The sequence below is a fragment of the Amblyomma mixtum genome, chromosome 2, assembly GCF_055824585.1.
Source record: "Amblyomma mixtum isolate Tamu chromosome 2, ASM5582458v1, whole genome shotgun sequence".
Classification (NCBI taxonomy): Eukaryota; Metazoa; Arthropoda; class Arachnida; order Ixodida; family Ixodidae; genus Amblyomma; species Amblyomma mixtum.
The window spans coordinates 264,062,882-264,083,158 of record NC_143013.1 but is presented as its reverse complement, the minus strand read 5'-3'; the positions used below and the strand labels follow the sequence as shown (position 1 = coordinate 264,083,158).

The 20,277-nt window shown below is 49.9% G+C and overlaps 1 protein-coding gene across 6 annotated transcripts in view; it reads left to right on the top strand.

Moving 5' to 3' along the window:
* LOC149363853 (cyclin N-terminal domain-containing protein 1-like) overlaps positions 1-20,277 on the top strand; it is a 437,455-nt gene that overhangs the window by 40,202 nt on the left and 376,976 nt on the right. For all 6 annotated transcript variants that reach the window (XM_089573817.1, XM_089573815.1, XM_089573811.1 and 3 more), the window contains exon 3: positions 8,218-8,395. In XM_089573817.1, the coding sequence (XP_089429943.1) occupies positions 8,218-8,395 (178 nt within the window). The remainder of the gene's footprint in view (positions 1-8,217; positions 8,396-20,277) is intronic.

Here is a 20,277-nt window from a genome sequence, read left to right as displayed (position 1 = left end):
TTGGACGACGCTTCTGACGTACAGGCGCGGACAAAAGTAAACGGAGCACGCAACTGTCTTCGAATATTTTTCACGCGTCACCTAATTGAAATTTCCATCAATGGTACGCGCATGCTGGTAGCGGAGGTTGGTGGGCCTTCTTGTAGACAAACAACGCTTCTTCATTATCAATGGAGAAACCGTGGTCGCACTTCGAACGCAATAGCATGCTCCGTTTACTTATGGCCGCGCCTGTACGTTGTTGTGGCGCACAGGAAAGCTCGAACCCGGGCTTCATTTGGTAGCGTGTTGAGTCGTCGGGCTGAGGAAAGTCTGAAGCTTCGAAGGTTGGGGAAATACGAAAAATTTACAAAAGAAGAGCAAGGAATCAGAATTTAAGAGTTCATGACGTCGTAGAAAGAGAAGTTTATTTTGTTCTGTGTTGACATAGCAAATACAAAACAAATCGGATGAACTTAATGCTCTGATGAGTCAAGCACATGCGCAGTGACGCAGCACTGAGCACGTCAGTAAGGCAGTAAGAAAGCCGACACTCGACCGCCGCGCAGGACGATGAAGTATGTCGACCATTTGCGCAAGAACTCAGCCTCACTCATTGACAGAGCGTCCACGTCGATCGACTGGATGAGCCTTTTTCCCAGGGCCCAGAGCGTTCGTGCTCACTTTGGGCGCAGGTTAAATAGCCCAAGGCTCCGCCCTTTCACCAGGCGGCAATTAATCGTGACACAAAAGATCGGCACCACACGACACAGCCAACGAAGACACCTGTTGAGAGCCCACACGTGGGAACTGGCGAGGAGGAGCGTAAGTCCGCATCTCTGTCGCACTGCGAGGCAACCATACTGTTGTCAGCTCGCGTCCATCGAACACAGGTGTGGCCTGATGACGTCGCAGCCGCAGCTGCGCCGGCTTCCTCTGATTCGTTCCGGGGTTTTTTTTAAGACGAGGGGCAACCTTTCTTCCCCTGTCGTCGGTTGCTTCTCGAAGATCGTTGGCACCGAGCCGAGCGTGGGAAGAGCATCCATCGACCATTTCCCAGCTGGTCACTCTTTTTGGTGGGGTCATCTTGGGGGTCAACGACCTCTCGAAATATCCGCTGTTGAATCCACCACCGTTTCATCGCGGGTCTCAAGATGGGTCGTAACAACGTACATATTGGACCGCTGCAGGCGCTTGTGTTTCAAGCTGTGTATCAGACGAACTTCGTACATGTGATGGGGGTGCAAGGGGGTTCGCATTACGCAGCCCGGTGATTTAAGCACGACACTTTTTCTGCGCAATAACGAAGAAAAAACTGCTGTGATGGCGTAGTGGTTTAACGCAGTGTCCAGTGAAGCTTATCTGTTCGTGCCGCCGCGGGTTCGAATCGCGCTCGTGGCCATTGAAGTGCTTTATTAATTTACTTGTTACGTCATCCGCCAGCCTGACACCCCCGTGCTACGCTTGCCCCTCTCCGGTAGCGACGTCGATACTGCCGCAGCTTCCACCTCCTACGATGACAGATTTTCAAAGTTGGCGGAGCGCTAAGGTTGGTCCTTGGTGGTGACATGACAGTTGTGACGTCATCACTGTCTCGGTCAACCGTTAAATTTTGTCTCGGACATCGGCGGGGTTTTGGAGTGACCACAACTCTAATGCTACCGCATAAAAAAAAGTGATCAAAAAGGTTATGCTTGTCAAGCCGCTCTGGCATCGCTTGGGGATGCTACATGCAGACAGGTCGCCGGGTATGAAGGCTCGTATCATGAAGTGGCTATAGGCGGGCACAACTCAGGAACGAAACTGCAAACGCTCCTCAAAGGAGGTCGGTCCAGGGAATGGCGTCGTCTAATTATCCCTTGCCCCCCGCGATGTCCGGCTACTGGGCAGAGCATTTGCCGCTGCGTTCTTGAGTTATATCCGACTATAGCACATATGAGCAACTAACAGTATGTGTCCCTATGAATTGCTTCCAGCGCTTGCTGGTTTGAATTATCTATCGTGTAGTCGAGGAGAAATTTCCATAATGTGTACGTATAAATACAACCACTATTACTTAAGCATGCACTATTTGTGTTTTGTAAATAAACCCTGTTTCCGGCTCTTTGCGCACTCACACGTCTGATGGCCTACCTCGCTTCTTTCGCGTTTCGCAAAACGAATCTTAGCTTCGAGGCTTCTGGCAGCGACCCGGAATGGAGCCGAGAACTTGAAGCCTCAACTGTGCGGGGTTTTAATAGGGGGAGATAAATACGTTCCCCCGTTTAAACCACGGCTGACACAGTTCAAAACCGCCGGACCCCACCCCGTGGTCGCGTACGCTGCCGAGCGCACGCCGACCACGGCGGTCCTTGCTCTGAGGGAACAAAGGAATGACACTTTGGCCGACACAAACAACGCATTTATTGGTACAACAACAATAACGCTAGATTAGCAAAAAAATACGCTGAGGAACCCAGGACGTCAGACTCACCAGCACTGTTACGAGCATAGGTCGGCACACTCACTTATGAGTGCACTCATATCGCCTCACTCACACTCACACTCACGTCTGTGAGTGTGAGTGAGTGGTCGTGAGTGCGAGTGGACGTGAGTGGATATGAGTGTGAGTGGATGTGAGTGTGGGTGGTCTGAGTGTGAGTGCGAGTGAGTGGTCGTGAGTGCGAGTGGACGTGAGTGTGAGTGCGAGTGAGTGGATATGAGTGTGGGTTGTCATGAGTGTGAGAGCGAGTGAGTGGTCGTGAGTGCGAGTGGACGTGAGTGTGAGTGCGAGTGAGTGGATGTGGGGGGGGGTGGTCATAAGTGTGAGTGGACGTGAGTGTGAGTGGACATGAGTGCGAATGCCATTGAGTGGATGTGAGCGTTAGTAGAGGTGAATGGGTATGATTTATGAGTGGATGTGAGTGGGCGTGAGTGGGAGTGAGCGGTTGTGAGTGGATATGAGTGGCAATGAGTGGTTGTAAGTGGCAATGAGTGGATGTGAGTGGTGGGTGGACGCGACAGCGAAGTCGGTCGCCCATGTTTCGTGACGCTGATACCCGCTTAGCTATTTTCATGTTGTTGACAGCTGCGGGAAGCAAATATTCACTACTGAAGGCGCTCGAGGCAGCATAAGGCATCATACCGGTGTCTTTGGACAACCGAAGGAAAGGATTCCGCTGACACGGGAAGGCACGGGCGCAGGCCCTTCGCGGATGCAGTTAGCCGCTACAAGTTTTTTGAGACCCTTTATCGAATTTCGCATTGCCAGTCCTGAAAATATAGATATATGTCTCTTGCCACGCTCCCCGCATGGCTCGATCTCGTATACATATGAGTTACAATGCTTACTGCTGAAACAACGACTGTCCGCTGCTCGGCAATAGCTACCGTAAGTTGGGACCTCGGGTGCTGCAGTGGACTTAGGTTTTTTTTCTTTGCCCAGGTGTGCGCATTGCAGAGCTCTCCTCTGGCTGTAATTTGTTCATAGGCTCTGACCCATGCGGTAATCCGACCTCCTTTATCCCAGGTCTTCAACTGCACAAACCCGGCTCAAGCCCGGAAACGACGCGAAAACCAAGTGCGCTTTTCGGTAACGCCAGAGGATTCTTGTTTCTATCATGCACTTTAAAGAGCCCAGCGTCGGAAATCAAGCATGTGGTTTTTATAATTAATTTTTTTTGTATGCATAGCATCAGGCATGGTAATGCCTTTGACGCCCAAGGAGATATCCAAAACGGCAATATTTTATGTTTTAATTTGCGCCAGAAATTATTGTTTCGTGCTGATGGTGGTAGTGAAGTTCGCGGTCCTGTGCATTGTTTGTCGCGTCCGGGTTCGCGATAAAGGAATGTCCATTGAGTTTTTTTTTCTGCCCTCCGCACAGCTGCAGGGAGGGGGATGAGACACACTGGCTGCCCAGTGGTATAAGGGGAGCGGGATAGCGACTGATTCCGAGAATAAGGGAAAGGTCAAAGACCCTCCGGGAACATATACGTCAGGTCGCATCCCACTGTGCACGTTCTTGCGGAAAGGCGGATCCTCGTCGTGTAGCTTTTGTCCCATGTCTATGGCAGCACGCGTTGACAGCTTGAGGCGCGGTCAACAGGACATTGCCACGCTAGCTACAGGCTTGAAGACAGTTTGTAAGTGACGGTACTGAACAGATGGGCCTTGAGTTGACTTTCCCCGAACCTGAGTTTACCAGAGGTTGAAACAAACTGCTCCGTGGGTAATCGAGAATGTTTGCGAAGCTCGCGGGACGAAGGGAGAAACCTCCGAAATCTTGATGGTGGAAAATGTACATATTTGTGCAGTGTTTGTAGAGGTGAGTTATCATCTTTCCAAAATCACTGATTGGCTGTGTTGTCCTTTTACAGTTGTTGATTGGCGACGTTTTCCTTTCCCCAATGATTTATTGGGTTGATGTTTGTGGAGTTACCTGATTGGTTACTGTCTCCACCGACGGCAGGGTCATAGGGTTTAAAATCAAGTGTTTGGGCGGGACCGAGGGCTGGTTTCGTCACTTTAAAGCTACTGGTCAGTCAAATGTAAGCAAGTTTTCTCCTTGCTTGTATCTTTCTTTGTTTTATTAATTTGTAATAAAAAGTTAACCTCTCCAGAAGTGTCCTCTGGCAACGTGATCGAGCAATATCGAATCTGCAAGACGTCAAGCACCCTTCAATAATCATCATCAACGTAATTTACCTCTACAAGATTAAGAGGGAAACTCAACTGTGATGAAACGTTGCGGCGATTTTCGGCAGTGGATATGAGGTGGCAACCAAATTGCCGGACCTTTTTTGATTGGTTGGACGTACAGTTCGAAATTAATTTTTATGTACTCGGGAAAGGGATATAAAATAGAATGTGTCTGAGTATTGTCACCGTTTCACTCGAGAAAAAAAAAACTACAAAAGCAAAGCAGTACACGCGACTGAAAGTTAATAAGCATCAAGCTAGGGCGACAGTTCTCGTTTCGCGTGCAAGCGAGTTCTGCTAAGGCACTGAAGAAAAAAACATACGACGCCACAGCCAAAAATGTGACCAGAAGAGAACAGAAAACTGAGGGCGGCGGGCGGAAGGGGGGCCAGGAGCTTTTCACAAACAGTTCGAAGGGTGCCGACATATTCGACTCTGGACTGTGCTCGCAGAGCAGGAAAGAGTTGAAAATTAAGCTCCCCCACGTTCTCCCCGGAGTCCCCCCCAAAAAATGTTTTTTTTTTTTTTTGTCATGAATAGGCTCCCGTCAGCGTCATGTAAGCAGAACTACGCCGTTGGCAATATGAGCAGGTGGGGGCTGCCCTGGCAAGTGAACAACTGCATACAAGCTTCCACTGCATGTATGCGAGGCTTGGTTCTCATTTGTGCCGCCTCATCTTCGGCATTTGGTGAGTGAAACCGAAATGAGCTCGTGAAATGCGATTTTGTTCATTTTTCGTGTACAGCAAGGGGATTAACTTCTGTTGGCACGCACCGATTTCAGCAATCTTACCCTAACTGATATCTGGACAGCGTGAGGCATCATTTGAAGCAGATACTATGATTTCCACCAAGAACTTCTGGATAGCGCTTTATCCCAGTAAAGTCATATCATTTCAGATTGGCTCAAATTGGCTAACAAGTTAGCTGCATATGCATTCTTTCGAGAACGACGTTGGAGAATAATCGGGTTCAAAGTAAGCCCCCCCCCCCCCCCTATTACCACGCGGATGCGCACGTGGTCTCCGCATGCACTGGCCTCAAAAACACCGCGTTGGTTTGTAAAACTTCCTTCAGACAGGGATTATGGGCAATACAGAAAACGCACTGCCTGCAGACATGTTACAGTACACAGATCGGTCACACATAGTAAGCTTAGTAGGTTTTGTAAATGGATTGATAATGGCAACCTCCCCTAGCATCGTTATTACGCGGGGAAATCCTCTACTTGCGACCCATTCCAGCCATTTTCCTTTGCGTGAGGAAATCACTCGGATCTTTTGGAAAACACGCTCCTTTTCCCATGCCGCGAAAAGTATTCATAATCGTCACTTGACTCCAATGAGTTGATGCAGAGTCACGGACACGTCATTGTCAAGGAAGACCAAATCTCGGTAATTAGACACCATCCAAGAATATTGTCAAGGCAAACTCATTATTATTACTTGCACACCGTCAGGCACACGCACAAGGGAAGGAGGTGCGCCCCCCCTCCCCTTCCCCCCTAATCGCCAAGTCTGCCCCATACATCTAATCTGTCGGACCTATTCGGTCATTGTTTACAGTGCAGTGCTACCGCCAAGCAGGTTTTTTAACGGCCAAAGACCTCTGATGTTGCGTTCCAAGAACTGTTTACTTGCCAGGTCATTTTGGAAGCAATCTTTTCAGTTTCTTTTTTGCTGTGACAGTAACCAAAAAACAAATCTGTCATAGTTTCTGTGGTCGAGAGAGAACGGAAATTACTCCGGAAGCGAGATACTACATCAATGCTTCAGCGACGCAATGACTGCCTTCCTCTGCCGGTACTCACGTGGTGAGCAAGGGAGGGAAAGCCTCAGGGTGTTTGCGCACGTTTCAACAAGAGGACTGTCTTCGTCTGAGTGAAGACAAGACCTCTTGTGGAGACGCTGGCAATACTGTGAATCTTTCCCCTCACTTGTTCACATTTTGAGCGTCAAAAAAACCAGCCGCTTATCCTCTCCCTATATTCCTCTGCCGATGTTACAGATTAAAATAAAAAGCTACACCTCTATAATATCCTGTATATTTAGCAATTCCACCACATGGAAATAAATGTTTTATAATAATTCCTCATATTTGCTCTCCGTTTTGGCGGCAGGGGCCTAGGTGAGAGGTGGTTGAGGTGGGGGGCGGGGAGGGGGCACTGCGCTGAAACTTGGCTCATTCTCATGAAGAACCCTGCGCACGCCTACGGACACTGTTCAAAAACTTGTCTAAGCATCTTAGCTGCTGACGCTATACAGGCAGTCATCGTCTCAGCAGCAAGCGCAGGAGCACAGGTGCGTAGCATTCGGTGCATGGAATATGCGTGATGAGTGACTACTTTCTTCGAGCATCGAAACTGTGCAAATTGGCCAAATAGCCCGACAAAGCCTGGGCAGCTCACTACCACATCTTTGCGACTCAGGATGATGTTAGGGGAGCTACGAGGGCAGTCGCCGCGACAGTAAATCTCTCATCCCCTCCGTTGTCAGCAAACAAGGAAACAGTACACTGAACGTAAATGCGAGTGAGCGGACATGAGTGTGAGTGGAAATGAGTGTGAGTGAGTGGTTGTGAGTGCGAGTGGTCATGAGTGTGAGTAAGTGGTTGTGATTGTGAGTGGACATGAGTGTGAGTGAGTGTGAGTTGTCATGAGTGTGAGTGAGTGGCTGTGAGTGTGAATGGGCATGAGTGTGAGTGCGTGTGAGTGGTTGTGAGTGCGAGTGGTCATGAGTGTGAGTGAGGGGTTGTGAGTGTGAGTGATGATGAGTGGTTGTGAGTGCGAGTGGTCCTGATTGCGGGTTTGAGTGAGTGGTTGTGAGTGTGAATGGACATGAGTGTGAGTGTGTGTGTGAGTAGTAGTGAGCGCGAGTGGTCATGAGTGTGAGTGAGCCACCTCTCATGGTGCCGAGGTATGGTTACGAGCGAACGTTCGCCCACGCCAGGCCAGGGGAAACTCCGAGGCCGGACGGGACTAGCTGGCGGGAGCATGCTCCCACCACGAGGCGGCTGCCGACGCAGAGCGGAGCGTCGCGCGTGAACGTCAGCGCGCTTCCCAGGCCCGAGCAGAAAAGGACCGTCTCCCCCGCGCCGTGGCGCTCGTGGCGCTGCGACGCCGGCGCCCTCCCTTGTTAGTTAAAGTAAGGATCTTGCACTGCGGGGAAGCGAACCACAGGAGACGAGTTGAGGGTGCACTGCGGGGAAGCGAACCACAGGGGACGAGTAAAGCGCGGCCCCACAACTGTGAACGGCCGGCTAGACGGCTGAGTGAAGCAGCAACAACCAAAGTGGTGATCAACAAGTATTTTGCACAGCATCCTATTGCGTTACAAGATTGCGAACACTAACATTGATGTGATCTTTATGCACGAGACTGCAGTGCGATAATTGATACAGAACGCTTTCTTGTCTAGCTTCATGAACGGTATACTTTGTGTCCTTCTCTTTGCTTTCTAGATTATTAAGACGAAGGGTATCAACGTTGATATCAATCGGCGATATGACTCGGCAAGCGCGCTTTTTTTTTTTTTCAAATCTCCGGTTCTTCTCTCGCAGGTTCCTGGTGGAGCACGTGCGCACCCTGCGTCAGCAGGTGAGCCACCAGGCATCCTCGCGGCCACCGAGCGCCGGCGGCGTGGGATGGGATTCGGTGATGGCCAGGCTGCGAGACCAGGTGCCTCTGCGCATGCTCTCCTGCATCCAGATCGCCAGCAAGATGTTCTCCAGCGTCAAGGTACACGTCTCCGCCTCGGCTGCTGCATGGCGCCGCTTATTCCTTTTAGCGCGATGTTCGCGAAACATGGAAAGAAAGAAAGGCTGTGCTTAAAGGCGCGTCTGATGAACCTGCTACATTTTTTTCCCCTGAGTACGTCGGGCGGATCTGACAAGTGCTTTTCAAAGTCCGGCCATTTGATTCTCGCCCGGCGCGGTCTGCTCGAGTGTGTCCTGGTTGCGCTCGTTTGGATTACCGTTTACGAGGGTATACTTGCACATTTTGTTCAAGAATGCCTGCACTTCCCGTAATGCGGCGATTGGCGTTCGACGCTAGTAGTTAAGAGTGCGCCAGCGCTGAACTGATTGTTCCGCTAAGCGCATGACAGACAGCATGTCTTCAGCTTGCAGCGTTTGCCGCACGTCATTTGGTTGTAGCGTGCGTACTGTTTCCCGGACACTTCCATGCCAGCATGGCGCACGTGCTTTTCTGCCGAGTGCCGCGAAGTCTGTTTCGTGAACATGGAAGCGAGCCGCTGTTCTCGAGTCGAAAAGTCGAGTGCGAGCCGCATAGCTGCTCCAGAAGCGAGGCCCTTCCACCCGAACCGGCGGTGGGTTCAAACTACACGTGCGCGAACTTTCGCGCGAAGGACCGAACTTCGAGCTGGGCACTCTCCTCGTCTTGCCCATCCCCAAAACGTGCGGTTTTTGCCCGGAAGTGGCTGGCACACGCTTCCGGCTTTCCGTTTGCTCCTCCCTCGTTTGGTGGAGCTCGCCTTCACCTCGGCAGCTGCTTCGGCCTGGTCATCGCCGCTGTGCACGCCACCGTACGCATCAGATAAAATCGACACGTTGTTTCTGCCGTGGCTGTAAAGCAGAATCTAAAAATTTGAAGGATGAACATTGTATTTGCTGGTAAGGAAGAGTTAGCGTAACATTTCTTACCCATTACGGACAGGTGGATTGCAGGGCGAGATGCGTTAAAGCTCGTCAATAACTTTAAGATTTGCGTTTGTGCCGGGTACGGACGCTTTATCTCCAGCAATACCTCTGCTCTTGGGAGGCAGGTGCAGAGTAGCCGGCGGCAGAAGTGCTGGCGATAGCTTCCTTAAATTACAATCATACGATGTGACTGATTACGAAACTGCTTACTGAGCTGAGTGTGAAGCCTTCAAGCGAACATCTCTGCTGCGACTTAATGCGCATGCGACATGATGCGCATGCGATAGGATGCGAGTGACGGCGGTGTTCGCCGCGCACAGTCGGGCCTGAAAACGCCGATATATGCCATTTGTGGGAGTGCTGGGGAATGTTTGGCTATGTTTGGACATAAGCGGTTATAATCGCGCGTTCTTCGTACATTTCAGTGGTCGTCGCGTGGCGAGAAGACAAGCTAGATGCATTTCGTTAACACCATTTGAGTAACTGCCGGAGATGCAAAAATGGCCGAACTTTTTACAGCTTCTGAAAAGTTTCGAATGTGGCGTGTAACTCTCGTATGCGCTTCGCGGAGAAGAGCACGTAGCAAGCAGCATGACGCGCGTGCATTGGACTAGAGATGTGAAGGCCTGAAAAAAACACTGCAATTTTGGAAAAAAACCCGTTTTTTTTTCGTTTTTTTCAGAAGAGGAAAAATGGAAAGAAACATCGAAAATTTCATAATGCAATTTGAAGGTTCTATGATTGCTTGCTTTTAGTTAAGGTTTTTGTTTTTGCTTTAAAAACCATTACAACGTGCATCGTTGAACTATTGGAGAGGAGTCGTCACCGCCGGTGCCAGGTGCCTCTTAAAAGGCGCCGGTGCCTTAAAATGTTCTTGCTGCGAGTACGCGGGTTGAAGGCCAGGTCACATATAAGATCCAGGCTTGACTTAAAAACACACTGAAACTTGAACTCACGGCTCAAGTAGAACAAAACGGCTAAAAATTCTACAGCGGCATAAACAACATAGGCTGCTGTGCACGTAAGCGGTTTCAGCCAAATACAAGCCTAGCTTCTTGATTTCACACGTAGCAGAGTACAGGACATCCGCAGGAATTGGGTCAAGGACAGGGGCCTTCCGCGAAGCACGTGGCCCCATCTACCTGGCGGCAAGGCCTTTGCACCAAGCAGCCGCTAACTCGTCTGGCTTGCCGTCTGCTGCAGATACTGGTCACGTGTCACGTAAAAGGGTTCGCAACAGGCTTTCAGTAGAACGCGTTCGAAAGCTTGTGTATTTGCAGTCGAACAGCTAGGTTCGTCTGCACATACACAAGCTTTCGCGACTGCACACCGCGACACGAAAGTATTCGTTCTTCCGCGTACAAAAAGTAGAACCCAGAACTTTGTGTAGGTATGTGGCCAAGTTTCCTGGGACCGAAGCACAAAAAAGTTAACCCCTCTCAAGCCATTGAGCAAAGAAGGATGTGGGGGTCAGACAATAGACCATTCCCCAGTAACCCACCAAGTTAGCGTTTCCGGTTTGGTTTGCCTAAGCTTTCTACCTTCTTTTCTGCGAAAATTCTTTTACAATGGTAGAGTGGGGTTACCGGTTTCGGCTGGGCAGACAGGTGTGGTCGGTTGAAATGGCGGAAGACAGGCTTGGTGCATCCCCAGGACATTACCCAGAAAAGGTTCCATTGTGTTGAACACCTGTGTAGTCAGTCTCCAAATAATAGGAAAGAAAGGAGCTCCTAGCACAAGGCCTTATGACTGGTTTTCTTCCCTTTCCCGCGTAGCCTTCCTTACATAGCTACAGAAGCATGTCCTCGATTGTAGTGACAGCCTGTAGCTTACTTTGCCTGGTATCGTACGAGCCTTCCCAGCGCCGAACACCCATCTTCCGCTTCTCAGCACCAACAAGGCACCAAGAAAATCAAAGTTGGATGAAACTTAAAAGGACGAGAAGTGTGGTTTGCAAAAGCACCGAGAACGTCCTGTAGCCATGCATGGTGACTGAACGCAAACTTTGGCATTGCATAAGCGAGTTCTTGATTAGCTCTGTTTACATGAACTAATAACGCCATTTTTAAGTCGCGGGTCGGGCTGAGCGAAGTCAACCCAACCCGACCAACGCGTGAACTCGATTTTAGCTAGTGGAGATAGGTTCATCAGCAGCGACACCAAGCGTCGAGCACCGCATTGCGAGCAAGCAGTGGTAGCATCCAAGATTGAAGATTGAGGCACACCACCGCTGTTTCGGAGGTGCGACGGCGCAAGTCAAAAACAAGTTTGCATTCATCCTCTCCCCTCCGTTTTTTCGGCGTTTTTTCGGCCCGGCAGCGGTTTACAGGTACATCGGGGCCAGGGTAGAGTTGAGTCAACCTACCCCTTGCGGCGGAGTTTACTGGTCCCGACCCCCTTGACTCTCGACTCGGCGCGTTTACATAAACCCAGTAACCGGTTTTTGATCCGACTCACGTGTGTTTTGGTGCGAACAATGCCTTACTATGTGTGCTGTGGGGAGATGGGGGGTGCTTTTGGGTGTGGCCTTGCATCCCGCTTCCTTTTCGCACCACAAGCTCGAGAAAAAAAGAAAAGCAGAAAACCTTTCGAAATACAGCCCAAGGAAGAAAAAAGAAAAGAAAGAAATCAAGTTCGTCCAGGTTTAAGAATAAAGTGCGCACGAACACAGACAAGCAAGAAGTTGGTGGTAGGGTGTAGTAGCGACAAAATAATTTGTCGCCAGGTGGAGCCACGTCGCACTAGTAAAATTTTAGCGCGAAATTCAAATCCCCGCAGAAAATACGTACACAACTTTCAGAGCCTGTAAAACTCAAACACTAGGTTCGATATGGATAAAAATTGCAGCTTAACAATCATGAAAGAAAAAGGGAGGAAATGTTGCAGACGAAATTTTGATATTTGGCTTAGTTTTTTCCCGAGATGACATGAAAGTTCGACATATCTAAAAGCACCATTTTTCTGGAACTTTGCGTCTATTTGGTAAAAAAAATGAAACTTAAGCAATAAAATCTGTCCGCAACATTTCCTCTATTCACTAGAGAAGAAAACGCTGCCACAAACCTCATGAAAATCGAGCCATATTTAGACACGGTATAGCTTCTGAAAGTTCCCATGTATTTCCTATGGACACTGCCACTGGTGAACCCTCTTAATCAGCAACTGAATATGCGTGCAACGTTGCTGGCATCTAGTCGGAATGCAATCGCATGCCTTTTCCGACGCGAATAAGTGTCCGCGCGAGAGGAGGGCGAAGTTCCGGGATCCACGATCCCGTGAAAATTCGTCTCTTCGCCGACGACTGCGTTATCTTTAATGAAATTCTGGTACCCGAAGACCAGCACGCACTTAATGCTGAACTAATTAACATTCTAGAATGGTTCCAGGAGCGGGGCATGCTCCATAAACTCAGAAAAATCTGTCTTGCTTCGCATAACCAGCAAAAAAATACCCGCTTCTGTACACTTACTCTGTCCAGGACCGCAGTTTAACCGAAATGAAGGAATATAAATATCTCGGCATTACACTAAATAACCGCCTCAGCTGGAACACACATATTCTTAACATCTTCTCTTCAGCCTTTCGCAAACTATGCCTGCTCAGACACAAGCTTAAAGATGCTGCCGCTCATGTTAAACTTCTCGCATACACAACTCTTATAAGGCCTATGCTTGAATATGCTTGCACAGTGTGGGACCCCCATACGATGTTAAATATTAATTCTCTTGAAAAAATTCAGAGACGGGCAGTGCGTTTTATTTATTCCAAATTCGGTCGCACCGATTCGGTATCTGATTTAATGGCAGAAAATGGTATTGTCACTCTCCAAGCAAGAAGAAAATTCCTCCGTCTTAAATTTTTATTTCTTTTACTTAATCACAAACTCGCAACTTGATCCTAGCCCTTACGTTTGCCCTCTTACCACTAGGCAGACACGCCACTCTCATGCCCTCTCTTTAACGCCTCACTTTGCAAGGACTAACCTATACAAATTCTCCTTTTTCCCTAATACAATTGCGGATTGGAATAGTTTGCCTGCTTCTTCCCTCCAATCTTTAGATATGCTGGAATTAAGTATTTAATAGCTATGAAATGTTGCCTCCTGTCAGTTCCTTGGTGTCGGTTTTGACTGTGTCAGTTTTCTTTTGTGCTTATATTTTATGTTTGCAGCGTTTCAACTGGACAACGCAATGTGTTGATGTGTTTTGTAACTTGTGCTGTCATGCTTTTTTTATTTTATTTTTTAAATTTTATGTAAACATATGCCACTCCTGCTTGGGCGCTCAGCCGGCAGTATGTTCAAAATAAATAAATAAATAAAAAGTTGTTTCGCCGCCAACGCTTTAGCCACGGCTTGGGCTTGTGATGTGATATTGCATAAGATCGCGTTCATAAGCATGTTATGCACGATGAAAGGGGAAAGTTGGGCAAGCATTAGCAGCAGACAACCGTCTTCTCTCGAAACGATAGTCTTACCCGTAATCACAGCAGGTGTCCGTTCCGTATACACTCGGTGTGGAAAGATCGTGGGGAGACTATCCACGTATCCCTTGCACCCGGTAGTGTTGAAATGCGCGCCACATATTTTGTGGTGTTTGGAAGGCTTCCACAGGGTAAATCGCCCTTGCGAACCTTGAAGATTTATTCTGCGCACAAATTCCAGCTTAAGCATCTTGTCCTTTGGGAAATACGTGGAATGAAATGTTGATGTCCTTTCTCGTGTTGTTACCACAGCCGGCTACGCAGCACGTTTGACCGCCACCGCTATTCTCCTTTGCAGACATGCCGAATGTTTTAAAATGTCCACACAGAATTGCCGAAAGACTAACAGATAACCACCGCAGCAGTGCGCTGCAACATTTTGCTAAGAGACACCAACAACGCGCACGAGAAGACGCACAACAACCGGCGCGGGAGGCGATCGCTCCTTTCTCCCATAATGCTTTGCGCGGATTCGCTAGGGAATGGGGGAAAAGCGCCCGCTTTCCCCCTCCTAACCCCTCTTTCCGCGACAGAAAGGGATAATGCACAACGATGGAAATAACGTCCCTTTCCCCACCTGTTTTCGCCGCTTTCCTCAGCTTCTTGTGTTATGGTTAGAGGGAGCAGATGCTTCCAAGAAGGCAAGGAAACATTCTCGGAGACTCACATTGTGTCCACCCAACTTTTGTCGAAAATCCTTGTCCTTCTGTGCTTCCACAGTCTCCTCCTGCTTGTGGGGACAACTTGCAAAATTGCGCCAAAGATGACTTACAGGAAGATGTTTTTCCAACCAAAAACCCTCGTTCACATGCACGTTTTCGCTGCCTGCAATGCTGCATGAAGGGTTTAGCGCGAGGCAAGATGAGTCAGCTGCCCTGCATTGTGTCCTTCTTCGAAAAGGTGTGCGGGGCTGCCCCCGAATCTGCGTGAACCTGAAGCCCCGGCCGACGTTGCCAGCTTTCGAGGTAGAGTGCAAAGGAAAGTTGTGCAAACGTTACAGTGGTGCATTCCTTTGACGAGAACCTGTCTCGACCCCCTCCTCTCTTTCGCGCCTCGTCTCTATTGTGTCCTTTCAACAATTTCCCTCCCATAAAGATAAAGGGACGTCTCTCCTCTCCCTTTTCGAAGAAGAATGCGAGATCGCGTCTGCGTACGAGGGTGTTTGGTTGAAAAATTGTAGAGGGCGCTCGTTATTCTGCCAGTTGGTAGCATATGCAGTAACTCTATGCCAGTTGTCCCTTGGAGCCCTGAAGTGTGCGCGCGTCTCGTCCGGCGTCCAGCGAAAATGGACTTCGCGCGTCCCTCACCGTCTTCAGAGACCGGCGTCTCGCCGCACCTCGCGGCTTTAGAGCAGATGACGGAGCGTCTGGGAAGCCAGCAACGAGACAGCGGCCTTCAGAGCAGTGTTCCCGGAGCTGTCTCCTATCCGGCAGCCTGTATTCCAAGGGACGCCGCAGCATTGAACATTCCTGGTCAGTTCAGCGTGCCGCCGCCGCCGCCGCCGCCGCCGCCGCGTAAGCAACAGGAGGGACAAAATGGACAGGCGGTCAACTTTGCGACTCAGACTTTCGTGCCGACCACGTTGAACCAGCACGCAAACCACTTCGATTCGGACTGGCCTCACTCTCAGCGCGGTGTAGCAGCCGTATCAACGTCTTCCAGTCTACAAACGGTGAGCTCTGGCGACCAGATCTTCGCAACGCCCGCCAAGAAGGGTAACAAGAACGGCAACAACCAAGAATGGTACAGTCAGCTTGTCGATTCTCCGGGTAATTATACTGTGGGATCGATCATCGTGGGTTGGTCTCGCTCTCTGTACATTGTAACAGACGTGTGCGCAACTTCCAGTCTAGAAGCCGTAAGCGCTGCTGACCAGACTTTCGCAACGTCTGCCAAGAAAGGCACCGAGATGAAACGGAAGAACGCCAACAACGAAGATATGGGATGCACCGTGCCTAGCCTGCAAGAAATAAGCACTTCTGCTCAAGAATTTGCCCCTACGGTGCCGAACCAGGCATGCCTCAGCCGCGTGAATGAAACACTGCAACCGCAGTTGAGTGGACTGGGTGTGTCTTCCGACCTCGCATCGAATGGCGCCGTTGATCGCCAAACCCAGCCATGTGTCACCGCGGAGATTGTGACCGAGTTCAAGAAAGTATTGCCTACAATGATGAGATCGTCAGTACCGCCCAGGTCCCTCTTCCTAATCGTGGTGCCGGTTCAGAAAACGACAGCCCAAACATGGTACTGCCACAAGATGTTGACGATCATTCCTCGAAAGGCGCCGTCAACAACAGAGCGGCCTGTTCCCTGGACGGCGAGACCACGCAGCGTGTGAGACTTCCTTCTTTCGGGGACTTCTACAAGTCTTCTTTAGGGTACCTCTACAAGTTTTGATACGGCCGTTCACACTTTATGCTGTCGGATGCGCCCAACTCGTTTGTTCCTTGAGATTTAAAAGCAGGGCCTCAGAACACCGACGAATGTCCAAGATGTGAATTGTTGCATTGTTCTAGTCAATGTATAGAACTCTGGGTCTACCCGTGGGCAAGAACCCAATAAAGTTGCTGACGTCAGCCTTGCATCAATGCTTGCTTCTGTTGTCTTTTTTATAGCCTGCGGTATGCGTGATTTTTAGCGCAGGCAAGAGCAACAAAGGGACCATGCAAATAGTACACGCATGAGCCCGAAATAAGAGCATGGCACCCGCACTCAACATGGGATTCGGGGTTAGAAGCGCGTGTTACACGCCGCTAAGAGGTTGGTATCGCAGAACTTTCAATTTCAGTAACTGAATAAACATGCTTAAACCTCATTAAAGCCGAAATAAACGCTGATCTGCAGTTCGGTTTTCACGATGTTGCGCGGCATGAAAGATATATATGCATGTGATGCAAGGCTGTGATGGAACCGCAGACTTTTCATTGACTCTGATAATGTTTTTCTTTTTTTTTTCAAATAGATATACTATATGAAACCAAGTTTTCTTATCGTTTAGGTTAGCTGCTAATGTTACCTCTGCGTTCGTGCATGTGTAAAGAATGGCGGCACTAGCGAACGGAGGAAGCCGCTAAGCTTGTTCAGTTAAAGAAGGAAGACGGAACAAAACAACACCGACTCGGCGGCCGGTGCTATGCAGTAGAGAGATAAGCTTAGCTGAGACGTATACCGGTTTGCCGGACGCTGGCTCCGCATGCGCGGTGGCCGCACCTGGCGCGTTCTTCCACTCTGCGTGCGCAGGTGGCACCCGGAAAACCTGTACACATCTCCGCTAGTATATCTTCGCTATGCTAACTCTTACTTTTAGCGTGGTATAGCAACAGTCGTGAGACGAATACGACAACGTGTTTCCCTTGCTACCTTTATCATACTTGCACAGCCGGATTCTGCGTATAGGTGGTATGCACTAGTGCACTGCACGGGCTCGGGCCAGCCCGAAAGCCCGGGCTGGCCCGAGCCCGGACATGATTTATTTTGCCGGGCCTGGGCCGGGCCCGGGCCTGAAGTTGCGGGCCCGGGCCGGGCTCGGGCTTAAAGCTGCGGGCCCGAGCCAGGCTTCGGTCCGTACAGAAACGGCTGGTGTCGGACTTTTCATTCAATATTGCAGAGTGAAGTGCAGAACTGTGGCATTGAAGCAGCGACACGGATGAGCTATCAGTTATAGTACACGCTGAGAAAAAGACTAAGCTTTATTCATTGACTTATTTATTTCCTTATTTCCACGCCGCGGTGCAGTAAGAGTAAAATTCAACGGGCCTTAATTGGCCATTGATCATTCGCGTTCCCAAAACATACCTATACACTATTAGAAGTGCATTGGGGAAGAACAATTAGTTTAGGACGCTTATGGTCTTCAAGCACATACCATGAAATACTCAAGCCTTTTAGCTTTTCGTTTCTGCTGAAAGGTGACCAGTTCGGCTATGAGCTCAACCTGTGAGATCGCATTCAGTAAAAAAAAAAATGTCATCCTACTGCTTGCTAGGCAGATTTAATATTTATACATCGCAGGCGGCAGAATAAACTGATTACAATCATGGGGGAACGCAGAGTAGACTAATACGCGTGTATGCAGCCCTTTTTATTTGACTCTCGAAACTTCCGAGTTTATCTTTGCCCACCTACACGATATCAGTCTCCAAAAGACGGGCCTGGCGAGAACTACTCTTCATCACTTCCTTCTGGGTTAAAAAGAACCAACTTTCTTTTAGCCAAACTGCGGTTTGAGAACCTTTGTCGGCCAGTTCCTTATCGGTGTAGTAGCAGTCTACTTGCTCAGTTAAGGCCGATTCACACGACGGTCCGTTTGCCCGCGGCCCGCGCACTACGTGTTCAATGCGTCAGCACATTGAGAGGCGCGCTGGATGGATGGATCGATGGATGGCGGCCGACAGCGCGCCCCTCAAAGTGCTGACGCATGACCACGTATTGCGCGGGCCGCGGCCGAACGGACCGTCGTGTGAATCGGCCTTTAGTGTGAAACGGGCCGGGCTCGGGCTGGGCTTCACTCCGGGATTCCCGGGCCGGGCCGGGCTCACTAGAGCGATAATTTAGCGGGCTCGGGCCGGGCCCGGGCTTGAAGCCGCGGGCCTGGGCCGGGCTCGGGCTTCAGGTCGCGGGCCCGGGCCGGGCTCGGGCCTCAAATTCAGGCCCGTGCAGTGCTCTAGTATGCACGCAGCCGCGGCGCTGCCGGGCGCCATGACTGAGGTGCACGTGGCAGACGAACTCCTGCTTCGCAAGCATGTTTCCTTCGCGTGCGGCGTTCAGACTGCCGTTTGGAATGCGCGTGCATCGGAAATTCGGCCAGTGAGTCGCCGAGCGCTAGAGCCGCACGAAACTATACGTCGTAAACGAATGCCAATTTGATTGGGAAGCTGCGCTTGTTAGCGCTACTCGAGCCAGCCGAGAAAACAGGCGCAGCGACGAAAGTTGGTCGCGTGTTTAGTTCCCCTCGATTCCGGGATAGAGGCGTGGACAGTAGTCAATGACAGCAGCGCTTCCGTGAAACCGGAGATCCGCATGTAGCACACTCGCGGGGATGTGATCTGATTGGTGACTCGGCGCCACTCGACAGCTGCGGTGCATGGCACGAGTAAATGTATGACAAAAGGGGCCGATATTAGGTATGTCATGTGTAGGAGTCCTGTGCACACACCGCACACGCACATGGCCGGACGTCGGAAGCCTTCTTACCGCTCTGGAGCAGTCGTTCTTCTGCACAAAGGTGGTCGTATAGATTGTCACAGCAGCCGCTCATAAGGCAGCAGACTGGGCTAGGTAGTTTTTCACTTTTGCACTGTGCACGCCGTGCTGACAAAATTCGACACGAGAGTACCTGCTAGCTTACACTTGATAGCCCGCGCTTTGTTCGTATCGTATCTCTTTTTGGTGTCAGCATCTGACAACACAGCGCACGGTGCAAAAATTTGTGCGCTGTTTTGGTAAGGATCGGGTTTGCCGTGCAGCTCGTAAGCCATGCAGTATCACCCTGACGCATGCGCAAATTTCACATCGTCTGCGATAGGGTGGGCACGACACCATCTAAGAACGAAGCGCATGTCCCAGGAATTCAAGACCAAAAAAAGCACGAGGTCACATCCATTCATTCAACATGTTCAAGCAAACTTCGGTGGCCGTCCTGCGTTTCTTTATAATGCACTTCGTCCAAGAATTTTGCAGTAAGTGAGACTGAAGCACTTTTTTTTTTGAAAATCAGGCTGGCAGTGGCGCCCTATAGTTTTTCATGCTGTATACTGGAATATGGCGACTATTTTTTTACTGACCTCCAAAGAAAAGTAAACTAGAGTTTGTTCATTCCAGGTATCACCTGAAACCAAAAAAGACACAAGCAAAAAATTCTACGCCTCGCACAAGCATACGCCAGCGTGAAGGACGCTTATGCAGACCATGCGTAAAAGAACTTCGGCTCGTATTCTCGGAAAGGAAGGGGCGCGAACAATACTCAAGTCAATTACCACCACTGGACGCCTCCTGGCTCGCCCGAAAGAGCGTCATCCAAAAGAAAAGGCCCAAACCGCTGTGTAGAAAAAATCCTGTTCTCAGTACCCGACGTTGTGGGTTGCATAGGTCGGCACACTCACTAATGAGTGCACTCATATCGCCTCACTCACTCTCACACTCACGTCTGTGAGTGTGAGTGAGTGCGAGTGGAGGTGAGTGCGAGTGAGTGGATGTGAGTGTGGTTGGTCATGAGTGTGAGTGCGAGTGAGTGGTCGTTAGTGCTAGTGGACGTACGTGAGTGTGAGTACGAGTGAGTGGATGTGACTGTGGGTGGTCATGAGTGTCAGTGGATGTGAGCGGGCGTAAGTGGCAATGAGTGGTTCTGAGTGGTTGTGAGTGGCAATGAGTGGATGTGAGTGGTGGGTGGACGCGACAGTGAAGTCGGTCGCCTATGTTTCGCGACGCTGATACCCGCTTAGCTATTTATCATGTTGTTGACAGCTGCGGGAAGCAAATATT